At 44.0% G+C, this 20,229-nt stretch overlaps 1 protein-coding gene across 3 annotated transcripts; it reads left to right on the top strand.

The window, feature by feature from the left end:
• Positions 1–324: 324 nt before the first annotated feature.
• Plekhf2 (pleckstrin homology and FYVE domain containing 2) lies at positions 325–19,564 on the top strand. 3 transcript variants are annotated; one of them, XM_052717781.1, is made up of 2 exons: positions 325–345; positions 16,893–19,564. In XM_052717781.1, exon 2 carries the CDS (start codon positions 16,907–16,909, stop codon positions 17,654–17,656), a length of 750 nt encoding a protein of 249 aa, XP_052573741.1. In that variant the 5' UTR covers positions 325–345; positions 16,893–16,906; the 3' UTR covers positions 17,657–19,564. The 3 variants fall into 3 exon arrangements, with proteins under 3 accessions (XP_052573741.1, XP_052573740.1, XP_052573742.1); XM_052717780.1 differs by lacking the exon at positions 325–345 and adding an exon at positions 473–733; XM_052717782.1 differs by lacking the exon at positions 325–345 and adding an exon at positions 12,691–12,714.
• Positions 19,565–20,229: the final 665 nt, after the last annotated feature.

Raw genomic sequence — 20,229 nt, 5'->3', positions numbered from 1 at the left:
GAAGCGTGGGGGCCGGGGTGCGGCGGGCGCAGAGCCGCTCCAGGCGGTAGGCGTTTGGGAGAAGGCGCGCGCAGGTGCTCGGCAGCATGGCCGAGCCAGGCGGGGCTGGCAGACGCGCTTGGGTGGCGAGAGGCGAAGCCTTTCTTTCCTGTTCCTTAGGGAGGCGTGGAGGCGGCTTCCGTCCATTCTTCAGAGAACTTCGCGGACAGCTCAACAGCCCTTTCCGAAGGCGCATCCGAGTCAGGAAAGTCGGGTTAGGCGACCCAGGCTTGCCCCAGCCCGCTCCTGCGCGCGTCACCTCGGAGCAGGGGACTGCGCCCCGCAACCCAGCCCGGGAGGGCCCCGGTGGGTGTGGCCTCCGCCCAAGGCCCCGCCCCTCGAGCCCGGCGCGCGGGGGGGGGTGGAGGGGCGGGGCAAGGCGGTGGGCGGGGCGAGGGAACCGGGAAGAAAGGGCAGGGCGGGTGCGCTCGTGCCCGTGCTTGGCGCTTGAGCGAGGGCGCGCCGGTGCGCGCGCAGGAGGGAAGCCAGCCCGGGCGGCTGTTGTCGGTCCGACCGGAGGGGCGGTGAAGTCACCTGCGAGCGAGCGGCTGCGCCCGTCGCGGCCGGATCGCGCCGGCCTCGCGGGGCCCCACACACCCTGCGAGGCTGGGGCCGGGGACCAGGCGGGGTCCGCGGCCGGAGTCGGCGACGAGGAGGAGTCGCAGCCTCGGCGCCGCCGCCCGCGCCGGGCCGGGTAGGTGCGGCGGGGGGTCGGGGCGCGCCGGGCGGCGGCGGGCTGGGGAGGGGGAAGCGAAACTTTGCGGGCCCGGGCCGGCCGCGGCGCGGGGGGGACGCGTTGGTGCGGGCGGCGGCGGCCGACGCCATGTTGGGGTCTGTGGGAAACGGGGCGCTCCCGGGCGGCTCCGCTCCGGGCCGGCGCTCGGGCTGGAACCGCCTCGGTCCCGCCGCGCCCGTCCGCCGGACGCCGCCCCGGAGGCTTGAGCCCCGGGACGGCGGCTGGGGACGGGACCCCGCGTCGCGCCCGAAGTTGTGGGGCGCCAGGACTCGGGCCCCCAGATCGTGGGGTCTGAAAACTTTGCAGGGTCCGGGCGTCAGGGGCACGCTGTGACTTCAGCAGCGTATTTTATGACTTTATATGAAAATGGCACCGCAGAAATTGGCTCTGATGGGAGCAATGGCTTACAAGCTATTTGGAGTGTTTTAAAGTTTTATGATCTTTTGCTGAGTTTTTTTTTTTTTAAATGTTATTAAAGGTCAAGAGTTGGTTCCCGAAGTTGCTCGAGTAGCCTTGTCTACTCCTAGAATATTAAAGCAATAAGTTGTGTTGAGTGTGCGTGCAGTGGAAGCAAATAGAATTCAGGTTACACCTAAGCAGCACTTCAGACTCCTAGTACGTTAAATTGGTAAATGCCTTCTTTGTTATGTTTTTTTACGTTGCCTAAGAGACTCATTAAAGAAACATTGAGACGTGAATGTTCAGTTGACGTTAAGGCATATGTTACTTTCTTACAAATAAAGTGAAGTAGTCCAGTGTGTTGGCTCCTGCCTGTAGCCCAAGTACTCGGCCGACCGGGGCAGGAGGATCTTGTGAGTTCCAGTCCAGCCTGGACTACAGAGTGAGCCTGTCAGAAACAACCCCCTCCAAATCAACCAACCACAACAAACAGAATAGGATGATGTGATCTTGACGTTTCAGGGTTTTTTTCCATTCTTTTTCCTTTTGGTTCCTTAATGGTTTGTGAGTTTTGCCTTTATCTCTTTCTGTACTCTTGTAGCTTATGGGGGCCTTGGGTTAATTCAGAATTAACAAAGGCTATTTTTAATCACCATGGGTCATGGTAGCATTGGGATGTGGATAGTATTAAGTTGCTTATTTGGAAATCACATGTAATCGTCCTCCCCCAGATGAAGCTGGTGGACAGCATGAATTAGCCTAGTAAATGAATATCATTAAAAAAAAATAAAGACAGCTTTAAAATTATGTTAAATGGGCTAAAAAGGCTCTTAACAATGCAAAAGCCCTAAAACATGTCTCTTTTTACGCTTGATTTTTAAAAAACACTCATTTGTGTGTAGTGCGAGGCACACAGCCTTGTGGAGAGGTCAGAAGACAAATCACCAGTTTCTTCTTTCTACCACGTGATTGTGAGGATCCAGCTTAGGTGCTTAGGCTTGGGGGCCGGCGTCTTTCCTTACTTTCTAGCCACCTTCTGGCCCTCTATTTTTAATGATCTTTTATGTGTGTGTGTGTGTGTGTGTGTGTGTGTGTGTGTGTGTGTGTGTGTGTGTGTGTGTGTCGAAGGATAACTTTTGGGAGGTGCTTCTCTTCCTTCCAAGGACAGAGCTTAGGCTGTCAGGTGTGGCCTTGAGTGTCTTAACCCCCTGAGCCATCTTGCTGCCCCTCCTTTCGTTTTTTAATAGGTTAGATTTGTCAGTTTCCTTAGTTCTTTAAAAAAGAAAGAAAGAAAAAGACAGGACAGGCTCCAAAAGCTGCACAGAGAAACCCTGTCTTAACCCCCCCCCCCAAAAAAAAAAACCCCAGATTTATTTTGCTTCATGGTCAGGTCAAATTCATTATATATATATACATAAAATTTTATTTTTAACCAAAAATATTTATTTATTAGAAAGGAGTTACTTGGCTGATTTCACATCTCTAGCAGTCAAGCTGATAATTAACTGAAGTCTGGTGACTGAAGCAATCTCCTTTCTCTGTAGCATCACGTAGCTCATCCCTGTGGGGCATTCTCTGCCATCTTGTCACTTATCCTTCTGATTGAATTTAGGTTTCCAGTGTAACTGTCTCCTAAGAGCTGAAAATGCAAGGGTGTGGTGTTGAATCTTTTCTTAAAAACACTCAGTTAAAGCTGGGGGTGGGGTGGGGTAGGGTGGGGGGCGGTGTTTGTAGTGGGACATGCCTGGAATCCCAGCACGCTGAGGCAGGATTGCGGAGTTTGATCTGGGATGCAATAGTGAGAACTTGTCTCAAAACCGAACCCAAACAGAACCCACACCACCTCTTAAGGCTGCACTCTTTGAAGCTTTCTGCCCACAGTGCCCTCAGGCTTCCTCTTCCTCTCCAGATTCAGTTCCCTTCCCCCATGGCGTCCTGGAAGTGTTGCATAGGTCTGTGTGGCGCGCCCTTGACGGCAGGCATCCAGTGAGGTCCAGCAAGCCGAGCACATAACAGAGGCTCAGGGAGGGTTTGAATGGATTCCTTGTACACGTGCTTCATGAGTTTACCAGATTGTACTTTCCGTGGGATAGTTGTTAAGTTTCTGTAGTCTTTTCCCTTCGTACCGTGAACTCCATTCAGTCCACAGATTAGGTGGTCGGACTTTTCCTTTTTAGTTCTTTCTTTTTAAAAATAATTAACTTTGGTAGCTGAATTTTGACATGGGGATACAGACTCGAATATTCATGAAATTTCCAATCCGACGATGACTGACATGTAATTGTGGTGAATGGAGAGAAGCTGTGGATGAACAAGAGGGTACAGTCACTGCTTTAAAGTGTGATTGGCTACTTTGCCCCTGACGGAAAATGAGAAGGTTATGTTTGTGTGTACATGCCATTCCATCAAACTGATTTTGTTGTGGTCTTGTCACAGTTGTCTTAGGAAAAGTGAATACAGTCTGCTTTTCTATTGATACTTGCCTTGAGGCTCAGCTTTGCATATACAGCTCTTTGCGTAAATAGTAATCATCAGGCTGAAGTATAAGTCTGAATGCTTCTTAAGTGTGCTTTTGCAGTGCTAACTTAAGTTGCAGAGCTTTTCTAGGGTGAGGTAGGTGTTTAGTAATTTTGTAAGGACTCTAGAATTTGGATTAATGTCTTGTCCTCACCTAAGAGAAGTCTTTTTTCAGGTCTCATGTAGCCTAGGCTGGCCTCTAGCACCATATGGAGTTAAGGAGCCTAGGCTCCCAATCTTCCTGCCTCTAATAGTCCTTCCCTACTGTACCTCATTTATTTATTTATTTATTTATTGTTGATGGTGTTTTCCTTTTTTGAAAGAGTGTCTCCTTATGAAGATCAGGCTGACCTCAAATTCTCCATCCTATGCTTCTGCTTCCTCAGTGGTGGGGCTGTAGGTGTGTGCCACATTCGAGCTCCTCAGTCTAAAGCACAAACTCGTGTGCACAATTTGAGGAGGACCTGGGAGGAAAACAGAAGGCATTTTAGTAATCGCTATGAGCACACTGGAAAGAAAGCAACTTGAATGCTAGGAAGAGCCTTGGCTCCGTACTGGCTAGATTCTTGAACAAGGCACTTCATTCTCTAAGCTCCACTGGAGCCATTTGTGAAAAAGTTGTGAAGATTCGCGAAGATGTTGGTGTACGTGCTTGGCACACAGTAGTATCATTTTATTGAATTTTCCACTTAACAACCATCTCCTCTGTGGACAACTACTGAACTCCCTCCATTCTGGAACCCCGAATGTGCTGACTTTCCTGTTTGACAGGTGGATACCCGGAATGATTATCTTTTGGATTCCTTAAAGGACTTCAGGATAAGTGAGCCAAACCAATTTCTTCTTGCTGCAACACTAACAGTCGGCCACAGGCTTTCCTTCAGCTTTTCAGTCCTAACTCACTTTTCATCCATGCATTCAGTCAGTTCCTGGATTGTGTCTGCTGCTCCTGAGTCCTCCTCCCTTGCCTTCATTTTGTGCTCCGTTGTTTTTATGCTTTCTTTGTTAGCATGTCTTAATCACATAGCACACTGGGTCTCACTGATGTTTCTGTGCATGTATACAGTGTATTTTGCATTATTCACCTTTCTCTTTTTTATTTTTTTCTCTCTCTCTTTTTTTTTTTCTTTTCCGGAGCTGAGGACCGAACCCAGGGCCTTGTGCTTGCTAGGCAAGCACTCTACCACTGATCTAAATCCCCAACCCCAATCACCTTTCTTGTTTTGCTGTAATACTCTTCTGATTTCTTTGCTTTCAGTCTTGTGTTTTCATATTCTCTTACTGTGGTGATATATTGTGCACCCTAATAAAGCTTGCTTGAGGATCGGATGCCAGCCACTGAATTAGACACAGAGGTCAGGCATTGGTGGCACACACCCTTTATCCTGTCACTTGGGAGGCAGAGATCCATCTGGATCTTGGTGAAATCAAGGCCACACTGGAAACAGCCAGGCAGTGGTGGCACACGCTTTTAATCCCTGGAAGTGACAGCAGGGTGGAGAAGGGTATATACAAGGCGTGAGGAAACAGGAACTAAAGCAGTTCAGCTGAGACCCTTTTGGGTGAAGACTCAGGATTTCAGTCAGAGGATTCGTGGAGTCGGTGAGGTAATAGGTGGTGGTGGGGTTTGCTCTGCTTCTCTGATCTTTCAGCTTTTACCCCAATGTCTGACTCTGGTTTTTTTTTTTTTTTTTTTGTTAAAAGACCGCTTAAGATTCAAACAACACTTCACTTCATCCTGTGTGCTGTTTCTGTATATTGATATTTTCCTGTTAAAAAAATTTTCTTTGGCCCCCATTGCTTGTATATTCAAATCTACATTTTCCAATCTTACATTCTCTGGTTTTGTCTGTTTTTTTTTTTTTTTTTTTTTTAAGATTTTTTTTAAACTTTATTTTTAGTTATGTGTACTTGTGCTTATCTGTGTGTGGATATGTGCACATGAGAGCAGGTGCCTGTGGAGGCCAGAAGAGAGTGTTGGGTTCCCTGGAGCTGGAGTTACAGAGTCTGTGAACCACCATGCTGAGACTTGAACTTGGGACTTCTGCAAGAGCAGGTTTCACATAGCCTAGCAGGCCTCTCACTGTGTAGCTGAGCATGACCTTGAACTCTTGATCCTTCTGCCTCTACTTCCCCAAATGTTGGGGTTATAGGCATATGCCACCACACCCAGCTTCAGTCTGATGCTTTCTTTTGCAGTTTATCACCTGTTTATTTTACCAAAATTAATACTCATGCTACAGCAAGATGATTAAGCAAGTGAATGCTATTACTGTCAGGCCCGATGATCCGTGTTTGATGATCATGAAACCCACATGGCAGAAGATCAACAGTTTTTGCAAATTGTTCTCTGATCTGTACTTGTGTGCCCTGGCACTCAGGTGACCAAGTATGAGCATACACACACACACACACACACACACACACACACACACAGATATAAAAAAAATTATTTTTTAAATTAGTACTCTACCACTGTACTTCCTGCTTGCCTTCCTTCACATAGCCTGGGCTTAGGCATCTCTTTTCCTAGGGTAGACATACGTGCCATCATCTACCCTTCCAAATAGTTTAACCTACTTTTTTTAAATTTTAAAATTATAGTTACATCATTTCCTCCCTTCCCTTTCCTCCTTCCACCACCCTTGTTCTCAAATTTGTGGCCTCTTTTTCTTGGTTACATATATCCATTCATCCATCTATCCATCCATAGATACATATATTCCTTTATACATATGTGGAAGCTGCTTGGCCTGTATAATGTTACCTGTGTATATATGATCTCAGGGCTGACCATTTGGTATTGGATAACTGATTAGGAGGCTCTTTGCTGGGGAAGACCATTTTTCCAGCTCTCAGCATTCCCTTGTTGCCTGTAGTTCTTAGTCTAGGGTTGACACCCCCAGAACTTTCCCATTCCATTTTAGCACATCCATTGGTATAACTGTTGTTCAGGTCTTGTCTAGGCAACCATGTACAGACTTCATGGGTGTATCTTCTCTGACATTTCTAGGAGACAGAATCTCACAGCAAACTTCCTGTTTCTCTGACTCTTAAAATCTTTCTGCCCTTTCTTCTACAATCATCCATGAGTCTTAGATACAGGAATTGCATCAGTTGGGACTGGGCAACAAACTGATGTCTTGTTCCCTACATTTTGATTAGTTGTGGTTTTTTTTGTAAAGGTCTCAGTCTGTTGCAAAGAGAAGTTTCTTTAATGAGGGGTGAGAACTACTCTTATCAGTGGGTATAGGAATAAATATTTAGAATGTAGTTAGAAATTAAGCTGGTTTAGTAAAGTGTCAGAAACAAAAATCCCAGCACCAGGCATGAGAAGCCATGTTTTGAATTGTTGGCCAGCATGTTGAAGAGTCTTCCCCAAACATTACAGGCTATCGCTCTTGCCCTCGCTTGCCTCCCTGAGGTGGAAGTAAATCCCTGTTGCTGAAGACACCATGCATTGACACAGGACCCAGAAGGACCTGAGCTGATCTGACTTGAGGAAGGCACCATGCAAGCTTCCAAGGGAGGGAGGCAACCAACAGTCCTCCCCAGCTCTGACGCTGTGAGCCACACCAGCTGGCCTGACACAGTGGCCCTAAGAGTGCAGTAGTGGCATGAATACCTTGGTGGTAACCAGCAGCTCTCTAGTGGGATTCAAGGTCTGCCCAACAAGAGGGAAGCCGTACCTGGTACTGGAGACAGAGCCCTGGGCCTATCTTGATCGGAGGAGAATCTACGTTTTTTTGTTTCAAGATTTCGGCCTAGATGTCACATGGTCAGAATTATCACAGCTCAACTCTTAGCCCTAAGACCATCTTTGTGTGTTCCCTGTGTAATTAACTGGTTCTTTGCTTCTCTGCAGTTTATACTTTAAGAGCACATTATTCCTCAGTTTCTAGTACATTGCAGGGATACTAGACCCCTTTCTTACCCTGTTTCTTTTTGGTGGTGGTGGGGTGTTGTTTATTTATTTGTTTTTGAGACAGGATCTGTATAGCCCTGGCTGGCCTGGAAGTCAGTTTGTAGACTAGAGTGCTGGAATCAAAGGTGTATGCCACCATGCCCGCCATTTTTTTCCTTTGTTAATTGCTTCCATCATTTACTTTCCTGTAGAAACAGACCTGAACTATATATACTTGCTTGTATAAACTTGAGGGTTATAGTTACCTTTTTTTTTTTTTTTTTGCCACAAAGATTTTAGCTTTGAGTGTCTTGTTTACTAGAGTTTTATATGGTGCCAAATGGCTAGTGACTGTTTTACTGCTTGGAATCCATTGATATCATCAATGATTGCTTCCACATTACTTAGAACTGTAGGGATCATTTTATACTTAACCTCCATCCCCTCCCCATGCTCAGTGTTCTGTATGGACACTACTACTGAGCTACATCTCCAACCTGGTGGTTAGTTTTAGCTTTACATCCAGTCAGTCATGGTAACTTCACCCCCAACTCCCGTCCCTTACTCTATCAGGCCCTAAACCTCATGTAGCCCAGACTGACCTCGAACTTAGAGCTGTCTTCCTGCTTCAACCTTCTAAATGATGGACTGCAGGTGTGAGTACACACTCACCTCTTAGATCCTGTTTTCCAGCTCTTCCTTCTAAAGCAGCGGCTTTTACTGTTTTCATAGTTATTTTAGGAAAACTTAGATCAAATCAGGCTAGTCCTTCCAAAAGTTTAAGCAGGAAGTCTCAGGAACTAAGATAGTGTGGTCAGGTATCTTGTCTTTTTCTTTCCTCTCACTCCAGTGACTCCCAACATCCTCTACTGAAACTGTGTGCATTAGTGTAATAAAAAAACCACACTTACTTCAGGGTCTGGTTTTCATTTTCTGTGTGTTTTTATATATTTCCTTCTGAAATTTCACTTATTCTTTCAGATATTAGAATGGTAAATTTTGTGGGCCACATATTCATCCCCTCCCCTCACTTCCTGATTTGTTGACTTTTTTATTATACTCCTTAACCAATTGTGCTTTGTATTAAAATGGAATGTAGAGCCTTCATTCTCTGTGTCTTGTTCGTTCTTTTTTCCTAACAAGTATAAACACAGCGAGCAAATCAGAAGTGTTTTGATGATGCTAAAGAAAGTGTTGGGAAGCTCCAGCGCTTGCCCCTTTGCAGGGTTGCTCAGTTCTTCCTAAGCCGAGCACTGCTGCTCTCAGGCCCTCTCTGCTCAGTGTTGGTGATGGTAAAAATATGCTTGTAGCATCATTTTGTATTGACAGAACAGCTGTGCTTTTAGAAAGAGAAGAGCTCTTATAGATTATTGTGACATATTGGGGACTTTTTTTAAAATAGGAGCTTCCGGACTGGATGTTTAGAATTCATATTTAGATATAGTTAGATTTGCTTGTCAATCTGAAATTTGTGGATTCAGTGAAGTGCTTGGTGTGTGGGGAGCAGTTCCTATTTTCTTTGAAGATCAGCAGGCTTTAAAGATGTACTTGATTTTCAGCAAACTCCAGATTGAGGAACTGCTGTTACCTGTAACTGCGGTCATGTTCAACTCCGTCTATTCTGGCATGTAGAATGCAGCAATTTTGCAGGTGCTGTTTGGAATACATAATTGTAGAAAATGTTTTTGTTTTCAGGAACTCCCAAATATTTGAAGTAAACATGTATCCAAATTTCAATGAAACATATAATAAAGTGTGTGCTATTAAGTGGTGTGGAGATTTAAAGATGAAATAGTGTCTGGTTCCCAGGCCTTTGGCCTGAGTACCTCTTGAGGGCCTGGTGAGATTTCAGCAAACCGAAAGAAGACAGGAGGAGGTGTCCTCGTGCTGAGTTCAGAGAGGGGAGGAAGCCCAGAGCAGGCTGCTGGCGAGTCTGGTTTGTGTTCAACAGAGGGAACATGGAGCAGGTGAAGATGGGGAGGACTGCGGGAGGCTGGCGTCCATGTGGAAAGCTTTGAGTAGCCCCTCCCGCCGGCTGGTGGTGCTTCCTGGTCAGAGCTGTAGCTGCAGAATGTTAATCTTGCTTTATTTAGGACCGACTGTTGGAGACTCGGAGGATTCTTTAGAAACTTGAAGTCCATATTCTACTCTCCCGAGTAGACCTTTAAAACAGACAGCAGCTAGTCCAGCATCTCCTCAGTGAGTGGTTCTTCTGTTTTTGCCCCTAAAATCTTGACCCGTGACTCTGTTATTCTGTATAGCACACTGTGTTTCTTCCTCAGACCTGTCCTATTTGAAGCCTCCTTCCCTGACAATCTCCATAGTCACTTTAGGAATCCTTTGCCCATGTCTTACACTGGAGCAGGCCTCCCCACGGAGAAGCCGCTGTCACTCCTGGTCATGTTCGGTTGTGTTGGTGGCGTGATATAAAGCTTTTGAATCTTTCCCTTTAGTATGTGAACTGCCAGAGCGAGCATGCTCTGTTTTTGTAGGTACAATTGGTAATATCAAGTTATAGGAAATAATTTTGTTTTCAGGAACTTCCCAATCTGTTTGGAGTAAACACATATCCAAATTTGGGCCTGTTGGTGAAATAAAAGCCTTCTTGACTGACGTTAATTTTTATTTTTTGTCAGTGGCCCCTCCTAGATACATAATTAAAGGTCCACATTGGTAAACTATTTCTGAAGGGAGCAGGGAATAACAAAAAGATCATATGTCCCCTAGCATCCCATAAAAATGTGAGTGTATCTAGCTGTGAAGTCATAAGAAAGTTATTTAACTTAAATTATTTCAAACATATGGATGTTTCGCCTGCATGTATTCATGTGCACCACAAGCATGCCTGCTGCCAGCTGAGGTCAGAAGAGGGTGCCAGATACTCTGGGACTGGAGTGACAGATGGTTATGAGCTGCCAAATAGGTGCTGGGAGTTAGACCCCAGTCCTCTACAAGAACAGCCAGTGCTTTTAATTGCTGATTCAGCTCCCCAGTGTTCGAATTTGAGTGAATGGGGACCCAAGGCTGGCCAGACCAGGGTGGCCCATGTCTGAGGGAAAATGTGCTGGGCAGATGCAGCAGGGGCGGCAACTCGTGGAAAGTCATTCACACCCAGGCGCTGCATCCACGTGGAGAGTTTATTATAATAGAGAGATGAAGAGAAAGATAGGGAAGAGAGACAAGGAAGAAAGAGAAGGGAGAGAAGGCGGAGCTGTGCACACCTCGTGGGGATGCGGGGAGAGACAGACAGACAGACAGAGGAAGGGGAGGAGTTTTTCCTTAAAATGAGGCTTTTATGTCAGGATGCAGGATGGGGCAGGACTTGAAGGGGCAGGTCAGAATGTTAACACCTAATGTGTTTGACCGGCTTGTTTAAGAAACAAGTTTTTATTTTGTTTGGAGAACAGTCCTACCATGTAGTCCAGGTAGGCCTGGAGCATTCGGTCCTCCTGATTTGGCTTCCAGTGCTAGGGTAGTAGGTGTATAGATGTATGGTACCTACCGGGCTCTCAACCATTTTATGACTCCGTTTACATTTACTTATTTGTTATTTATTGATTTGGTAAAGTGAGTTATTTTCACCTAACATCATCATCATTCTTTTTTTTTTTTTTGAGACAAGGTTTCTCTGTGTACCCCTAGCTGTCCTAGAATTCATTTTATAGCCAGGCTGGCCTCGAGCTCACAGAGATCCACCTGCCTCTGCCTCCTGAGTGCAGAGATCAAAGGCGTGCTCCACCACACCCGCCTTCACATAATATTATTAAATGAAAGAGTAAAGTAAATGTCTAGTAGGCATTGATTGAACGTACTTGCTTTTCCTTTTATGATTGAGATTGTGAAATAACTTAACTTTTTAATTTTAGGCAGATGTGGTGCCTAGGGAGACTTGCAACAGTTAGTGTAGTTTATAATATGATTCAACTCTTGAAGTTTCATTTTTCTCTCAGCTTTGATAACTCTAAATGTAAAATACAGCATTGATATATTTAAAAATAAAATACAAAAGTTTGTTCCCTTTTTCTTATCTAAGAAGTCAGTCTATTTCCTTCATTACCGCTGATTCTACAGATCATGTTAGCAGTGATTTGCTACCAGGGCAGAAATCTTAGTGGTCAGGCCAGAGAGGCAAAGTCTCTTCTTCTGATTGAAAAGGTAAACTTCACTCAAATAAAATTTCAAGTGTTTCTTCTTTGTTTTATTATGCTAATATTTTGTTTACACTTTTACCTAGAGTAACTTTATTATGCTGGTTATTAGATTATGTGACTACTAAAAGTTAGGTAGGCACTCGACTATTTATTTGGCCTACATGGACCGAGAGGAGGGGGGTAGTTCGCTCTCCTATCCCCATGCCCAGGCGGGCTGTTTTTTCTACTGTTTTGTTTGGTTGCGGAAGTTGCTGGAGGTCGGAGCAGGCTTTCTGCCACAGAGCTTTGTGTCCAGGCGGCACCCCTTTGTTTTCTCTTCCCGGCGGCCCAGGCGACCCAGAGCGGCCCAGCGTTCTCACCCTCGGCTCTGTTCCACTGTAAAGTTTCAGTTCAGCAGTACCTCCCACTTGAAAGTCTTGATCAGATGTTTGCAGGAGATGTCTTGGTGGTAGAGCTTTTGCCCTGGGTCCAGTCCCCAGCCCTGGGCAAGGGGTAGGGAGTTAGGGGCGGGGGTGTTGAGGGTGGGCGTGTTGGTAGATTCTGGCAAATAAGACTTGCTGTAAATGGGAAATCCAGCCAGCCCACTTATGTAAGGTCAGTGTTTTAAAGACAGAAAGTACCTTACTATTTTATTGAAGGTGGCTGCTGCTGCTTTTTCTTTTTTAAATTAGGCCTTTTGGCTCATAGTTTTGTTGTTGGGTTTTTTGTTTTTTACTGTAACCTGTTAAGTTTGAATACTGGAATTCATTAACACCAGAAATTGTGAGTAAGAGTAAGAAAATAAGTTTGGCCAGGCATGGTCCACACGCCTTTAACCTCAGTCAGAGGCAGGCAGCTTTCTGTGAGCTCCAGACCAGCAGGCCTGCTTGGTGAGACCCAGCTCAAAAGGAAGGAAGGAAAGAAAGAACTTAGGCTGAGATGAGACACCCTGATTTGCAGGCAGAGGACCAGCACTGTAGTCTGGACAGGTGGGTCTCCTTAGTTGTGAATGGAGTCTCTGTCTTTGTCTTGTCTCCTCCAGGGTTACATGTAACAGGTGCTGAGCGTGCCCCACTAAAGAGTGTGCCCCTTTAAAAACATGCAGGGCCTGTCTGCCAGAGAATGGAATTGGTTTTCTTCCTCGTCTTTTCTATTCTGTGATAGTCTTTCCCGGGAAAAGCAGGCAGCAGCGTTCAGATTGGACCACATTTTGCAGCCCTCTTTCCCTGAAGACCCTCAGTAAAGCATGTAGCGACTCTGTCCTTGAGTATACCAGTGCTCTTGCATTCTGGTCATCACAGCGAGTCTCGGGAGGTCTTAGTGCCTGCTTGTGCTGGTGGTGAGTTAGGGCCCTGGAGAGAAGTCTCTTTGGCATTGAGACAGAGGATCTCTTTTACCAGAGAATGTTGCTTTGGGGTGTGTAATAGAAATATGGGTCACAGTGATGTGTATGCTCTTTTGATGACTTTCTTCACTACTAACCCCCATGTACTCTACCCCCACCCCAGGATAGCTTGTACATGAGTAAAGCAGGTTTTGTGTGTTTTCTAGTCCATTGCTTTTCATGTCAGACACATGGGACCTATTTCAGGACCAAGAAGGATAATGGAAGGGTGAGACATAGGTCACAGCCTGGCAGTGAAAACAGAAGAGGGCTGCCATGCTTATTAAATAAACGGAGATAATAAAATGCATCATTTATCATGGAAAGAATCACGAGAGTGTGTGTTTTTGTATCCTTGTAGTATGTAGTGTATTTATGTGTACCTGCCAAACTTTGGAAATCATTTGTTCTAGCCAAAGACTAATTCTTTATGCCCAGACTTCTCCAAGTTGCATCCTTCTTAAATGGGTGAGAGCTCGTGAGCCGGCTCAGTGGGTAAAGGGCTTGGTGTGCCAGCCTGGTGACCTGAGTCCTTCCATCTCCAGGACCCACATAGAGGTGGAAGGAGAGAATGACCTACAGAGTGATCCTCTGACATCCATGCACATCCACACAGCAACAGCAACAACTACAGTAATAATAACAATAATACATTTTTAGAGGGGGAGATTTGTGAATAAAATAAAAATTCAGTCCTAATAAATTGCTGAATTTGAGCAGTGACACATTATTGGGAGCCTGGCTAGGGAAATTGTGGGGCTTTAGGTCATTTGCTTCCATTCCTGTGTCTTCAGTATGTGCAGGGTTTCCAGAGGTTAGTGACAACTTTGTGTTCTTCCATGTGGGTAGAATGCTACCATATTATGCTGGTGACAGTACGGAGACATTGGGCTTGATCCCTGGTGTGCTATATGACAGTCTCAGGCCAAGTCATGTGACCCTCTGTGGCGGTTTACTTATCCATAAGATGGAACTCATACCGCACACGTAGGTAAGGTTGCTGTGAGTAGGAAATGCGGCCATGTATGCGTGTTCAGCACCTCACTCAGCTCTGCAAGAGTCAGTTCCAGGCTGTGTCTGCCTCTCTGTGCCAAAGTTGCTCATATAAGCTTCCCTGGGAATCATAAGAACCTCTGGCCACTCACAGGGTTTGAAACAGTTTCAGTCAGAACTAACAGATAAGAGATTCACTGTTCACATTTATGTGTTGAGCCCAGCAGTGGCCACAGTAGGAAACCTGTTTGCACTGTTCAGGAGTTGGTTTAAATGCAGACAGGTAGTTTAGTTTTTAAAAAGTGCCTTTGCTCCCCTGAAATTGTCCTTTGTGCCTAAAGTGTGTCCCCTTACCAATTTAGAGAGGCCTTTCTTGACCATATAGTTGGGTGACTTCTGATTTATCTGTTCAACCTTTACTTTTTCCTTTGGGGTTTGGAAGTGGTCTTGTGCAGACTGGCCTTGTTTGTTCTCCTAACTCTCCTGCTTTGGCCTTCAAGGGCTAGGATTACAGGCATGTACCACAGCCTGGGTATAGGCAGGGGATCTGAAATTCTGTCTCAGTACAGAGCGGATTTGCAAGCCTGAGACCGGGAAGGAAGGGAGAAAGGGGAACGGGAAAGCGCTCACAGCGTTAGTTCCTGCTTGGTTCTGGATTTTGTTTTCTGTTTCCCCTGGAAGAGTAGGGAACTTGCTTGTATCGTGTTTTTTCATACACATAAATCAGTGTCTGAGGAAGACTTTTTGAATGGTTGAATGTAAAGTCTGAAAATACTTTTCATAGATAAGTTTCTATTGTAGATATTGTTTTTTAATTTTATTTTCTGTGTACTTTCACATTTTTTTGGTTTTTCGAGACAGGGTTTCTCTGTGTAGCTTTGCGCCTTTCCTGGAACTCACTTGGTAGCCCAAGCTGGCCTCGAACTCACAGAGATCCGCCTGGCTCTATACTTTCACATTTTATGAGTAGCTATGATTATACTTTACTAGTATACTTAATCTCAAGATAAAATTTTCAGTTGTATCTTATGTCTCTGAATTGAATGTCTTATTGAGAATATGCTGTGTTTAGTTGGCACATAAGCTGTGAGTATCTTTGAATCTGCAGTATCTTAGATTTGATGAAATGTAGTGTGTGTTTGAGGTGGTGGTGATGGATAGTGGGAGACGGAGACAGAGCACTGGTCACTTAGGTAAGACCTTCAGGGTTTGAAGCCATCCCTTGTCTGGCTCACTGATGGGAGGACCCTCCGACATGCCAGTGCCCCTCCTTGTGAAAGGCAGCAGAGATGCAGGAAGAGCCCGACTTACAGTAAGCTACTGATGGAAGAAGGCAAGAAGGGTCACAGCATCATCAGTCGGTGAGCCGAAGACAATTTAATCACACTGTTTGTCTTTAAACATTTCCTTTCAAACCTTGGTGTTTTTCAGTGTGATTGTTAGTGTAGTAGTACTCGGTTGGTGGTTGAAATAGAACACCATTCAGGGACTTGAGAGAGCTCAATATTGGAGCTAGAGATTAGATCTATGATCATTAAATAAACAGGTTGTTTTTTTTTTTTTTAACATTGTTAAAATGTTCTTGTTTATCTTGAGTACATTTCGTACTTCTTGTCAGTTTAAAGATGACTATCAGAGGGCCTCTGCCTTCCAGGTTTCACTGCAGCCAGTGGAGGCATGGGCTTCAGTCCGTTGGTAAAAAAGAAGCTAAGGAACACATAGAATGTGACCAACATGGAGGATGGAGTTTGTTGCTGCTGCTGTTTCTGTTTTTGTCTCGCATAGGAGGATGTACTGGAGGAGATGCTCACTGAGATTGAGGATGATGAAGAGGCAGCTGGAGTTGTGGGTAGTAAGGAAGACAACAGTGAAATGCACTTAGACACACATGGTCGTGTTTGATTCACATACTGTGTTTTAGGCAGGGAATGACTTAGGTTGAGGTTGGAGAAAGCAAAAACCTGGTAATAGCTGGATGTGGTAGCACATGCTTGTCATCCCAGTGCTCAGGGGTCTGGGGTAAGGGGGTGGCAAGTTCAGAGCCAACCTAGGCTACGTAGTGTGAGATCCTATTTCAAAAACAAAACAAAACCAAAAACCTACCATGTAATTAAGGGCCTTACACACTATGCTAAACTTCATATATTTTAAAGATTAAGGGGAATCATTTGAAGTAACAACAGCAGGATCAAATTAGCATTTTAGAGATCACTGACTAGGGATTGGTTTAGAAGGGAAGCCTGGAAGCAGGGAAGCATGTTGGGAAACATTTGGGAATAATCCAGGAAAGAAAATTAGCCTAGGCTCAGAGGTTGTATTTTATTGGGAAAATAGTGGTCATGTTTTTAAGTGTGTGTGTATTAGACATTCTGTTCTCCAGCATCGCATTGAGATTCAGGTTCATGGAATTGGGTTTGTTCTTTTGCAGAAGTAATGTGTTAATTGTCCTGTTGTTTTTACTTGTGCTGGTTATGATGGCACACACTTGAGAGGTAGAGGCAGGAGGACTGTGTTCTAGGCCAGCGAGGGCTACAATGGAGGGCTGTCTTTACAGCCTTTGTAAATAGTTGTGTGACTAGGATTGTGTTTTGTGGAAGGGTAGAGGTTTGGATTACTATAAACACTGAAGATGTAGTATGCTCAGTCATTATTTTACAGGGAAGGAATATTGGATTATTTGCCTTTGGAAAAAGCAGTGTCTTGGGCGATTAAATTTTGTTATTTCCTCTTATAGGAATTTATAATTTATAAAGAATTGTGCTAATTCTTTTTCTTTTTCTTTTCCAAAAGATTATTAGCAAAAAATGGTGGATCGCCTGGCAAACAGTGAAGCAAATACTAGACGGATAAGTATCGTGGAGAACTGTTTCGGAGCAGCTGGACAGCCCTTAACTATCCCTGGACGGGTGCTCATTGGCGAGGGAGTACTGACTAAGCTGTGCAGGAAGAAGCCTAAAGCGAGGCAGTTTTTCTTGTTTAATGATATTCTTGTGTACGGCAACATTGTCATCCAGAAGAAAAAATACAACAAGCAACACATTATCCCCTTGGAAAATGTCACCATTGATTCCATCAAAGATGAGGGAGAGTTACGGAATGGATGGCTTATTAAGACACCAACTAAATCATTTGCAGTTTACGCTGCCACTGCCACCGAGAAGTCTGAGTGGATGAACCACATAAACAAGTGTGTCACTGATTTACTCTCCAAAAGCGGGAAGACGCCCAGCAGTGAACATGCTGCTGTCTGGGTTCCTGACTCTGAGGCCACCGTGTGTATGCGCTGTCAGAAAGCAAAATTCACACCCGTGAATCGGCGGCACCATTGCCGCAAATGTGGCTTTGTTGTTTGTGGTCCCTGCTCTGAAAAGAGATTTCTTCTCCCCAGCCAGTCTTCTAAGCCTGTGCGGATATGTGACTTCTGCTATGACCTGCTTTCCACTGGGGACTTGGCTGCGTGCCAGCCAACTAGATCAGACTCTTACAGTCAGTCGTTGAAATCGCCTTTAAATGACGTATCTGATGATGACGACGACGATGATAGCAGTGACTAAGGACATGTCTTGGAGTATTTAATTGGGTGCAACTACCTGAGAATCAGCTTTGGGGGAAATGTAAAAGTCCTAGCGCTCTCAGTTTTGCTCTAGCCATGACTTGGCCTGAGAAAGTCTTGACCTTTGTGCCTCTGTAGCCTGTAGAAAGTAGCCCCTTCTCTGCTCCTCTCTCCGCACTCTCACAGGGACAGACTGTTGCACATGTATCTGATACAGCCTTGGCTTCTGTTCTCCTTACTTCTAGGTTATTTTCTTGTAAGTGGGAAAAAGTGTTTATTTAACAGATCTTGTACTACATTTTTCCCACTGATAAGGAAAAACTAAAAGCACAGAATGATGGGAACAAGAGTATGAAGTGATTAATAATATTAGTGGCTTTTCCTCAAGCATTCTATGTAATGGTTAAGACATCAGTGGCAGAACGTGGTTTGGAAATTCTTTACTTCTCTTTCCTGAATGCCAAGTGGTGCCTTACTGTGGCGTCATTGTCACGTGAAACACGAGCCCTACCTTCTTTCTTTGATGTAAAACACACTGGTGCTCTTACAGGTGTGATAAGTGAGTGTTTGATGGGTATAGTTAAGAATATTTATTTGACAGCTACAAGGAGCTAAATCTTCACTCTGATATGAATACATATTTTTCATAAAATAATTGTGATTATATTTTTACATCTTTTAGGCACCAAATTACAATGGTCACATATATATGTTTGAAATTAATCAGTTGCCACTATCAGGAATTTGATTTGAAATATATCACATAGAAGTGGCTTATTCCACTAGCTTCTACTTTCCTAAGACATTTTTACATATAAATTTATTTGCTTTACATTATTTCTAAAAGGAAAAATTTTATGAAACCCTCATTTTTTGAGATAGGGGTTCTCTGTGCAGCCTTGGCTGTCCTGGAACTTGCTTTGTAGAGCAGGCTGGTCTCAAACTCACAGGGATCCACCTGCTTCTGCCTTCTGAATGCTGGGCTTAAAGGCTTCCACCACCACCACCTGGCAAAAATAAAGTTGTTTTTTTTTTAAGTTCCACAGTAGAACATGGAGTCTACAGGAGAAGGATCTAGAGATTGAAGTTTGACTAGACTCCCTGTCTTCAAGCATTGTCAGTTTTATTGTGAAATTATCTTGATTTACATGTGGTGTTCAGTATTTTATGGAGTTTGTGATGCACCAGTTTCTATTTTTGTAAAACAGTCGTTATGTTTAATCTGTTTCTGAAATCATTTGCAATATATGGAAATAGAGCAGTTTATGTTTCTAAATTGTGACCATCAGCGAGACTGCTTTGAGAAGTTGGAGTTCTTCTCTTGTGTTTGGAGGCAGCCAGAGGTTGAAGGCCCATTCACTGCATAGCACTGGACATGCTGCACACGTTCTAGGTACTTGTGTGCTGCAACAACTAGATTTTTAAATGTGGGGAACCAGAGGGCTAAAAGTTCTCATTTTTTCTTCAAACTGAAAAGCCTGTATAATTCTGCAGATGTCCTGGAGTTTGATTCAGTAACTTGTGGATGGAAGATTCATTGGTAGCTCACTATGTGGTTGCAGTACTAATTTTACATTGCTGTTCAGTTTTGGAAGCATCTGAGCTATATAGGTCTCCCTGTAGGAAATGTGAAAGAAAAGCACAATAGAACTAGGGCTTGGGGTTTTTGTTCTTGTTTTTGTTTTGGTTGATTTTACTATCAGATGGATTTTTATTTGTTTCAAAGCAACATAAACATGTAGTCAATAAGCATATTTGAAAAGGACCATTAAATCAGAGAAATTTGGATGGAAACTTGCTGTACACAGGAGTTGAGCAAATTCAGGAACCAAGGGGAAATGTCCTGAGATAACATTTGCATTGTCAACCTCTATTGATTGTTTTTACAATAAAAATATTTTGCAGCTTACTTCCTGGTTTTCTTTTCCTTTCTTTCTTTATTCCTTTCTTTCTTTTTTTTTTTTTTTTGCACATTGTGACTTGAAGATTTTCTTTCCCTTTGCTAAGTGTAAGGTATTCTGTAATTAGACTTTTCTTTGGGCTTCCAGCTCACAAATAATGACATGGAGAATTCTTATTATGAAAGCTCGGCCTATAGCTTAGGCTTGTTCCTAATTAGCTCTTATAACTTAAATTAACTCATTTATATTAATCTATGTTCTATCCTGTGGCATTACTTCTCTTCCATCTTGCACCTCCTTTTTCCTGTCCTTGTCTCCTGGCTTATCCTGCATGCCTAGGTTCTTCCTCCTCTTCCTTTCTTTTCCCAGAAATCCCACCTATACCGCCTGCCTAGCTATTGGCTGTTCAGCTTTTTATTACACCAATCACAGCAATACATCTTCACACAGTGTACAAATATCCCACATTTCCCCCTTTTTGTCTAAATAAAAAGGAAAAATTTTAACTCTTAACATAGTAAAACTATGGTACAATAAGAACAATTATCAGGTAGAATTACATTTACACTATCTAGTCCACCTGTATTAGGCAAATTTGAAGAAAGTATTACACTTAAACCACTTTTTATCATAACTTATGTTACCATTCTAAAAAAATCTTTCTAGACCTTAA

Source organism: Peromyscus californicus, unplaced genomic scaffold (assembly GCF_007827085.1).
Source record: "Peromyscus californicus insignis strain IS unplaced genomic scaffold, ASM782708v3 Scaffold_5__1_contigs__length_169319896, whole genome shotgun sequence".
NCBI lineage: Eukaryota > Metazoa > Chordata > Mammalia > Rodentia > Cricetidae > Peromyscus > Peromyscus californicus.
The sequence above is the reverse complement of the archived record's forward strand: the minus strand, read 5'-3'. Positions and strand labels throughout refer to the sequence as shown.

Bases quoted from the DNA above. Each gene is read 5' to 3' on its own strand.
- Plekhf2 (XM_052717781.1), top strand. From the start codon at position 16,907: ATGGTGGATCGCCTGGCAAACAGTGAAGCAAATACTAGACGGATAAGT.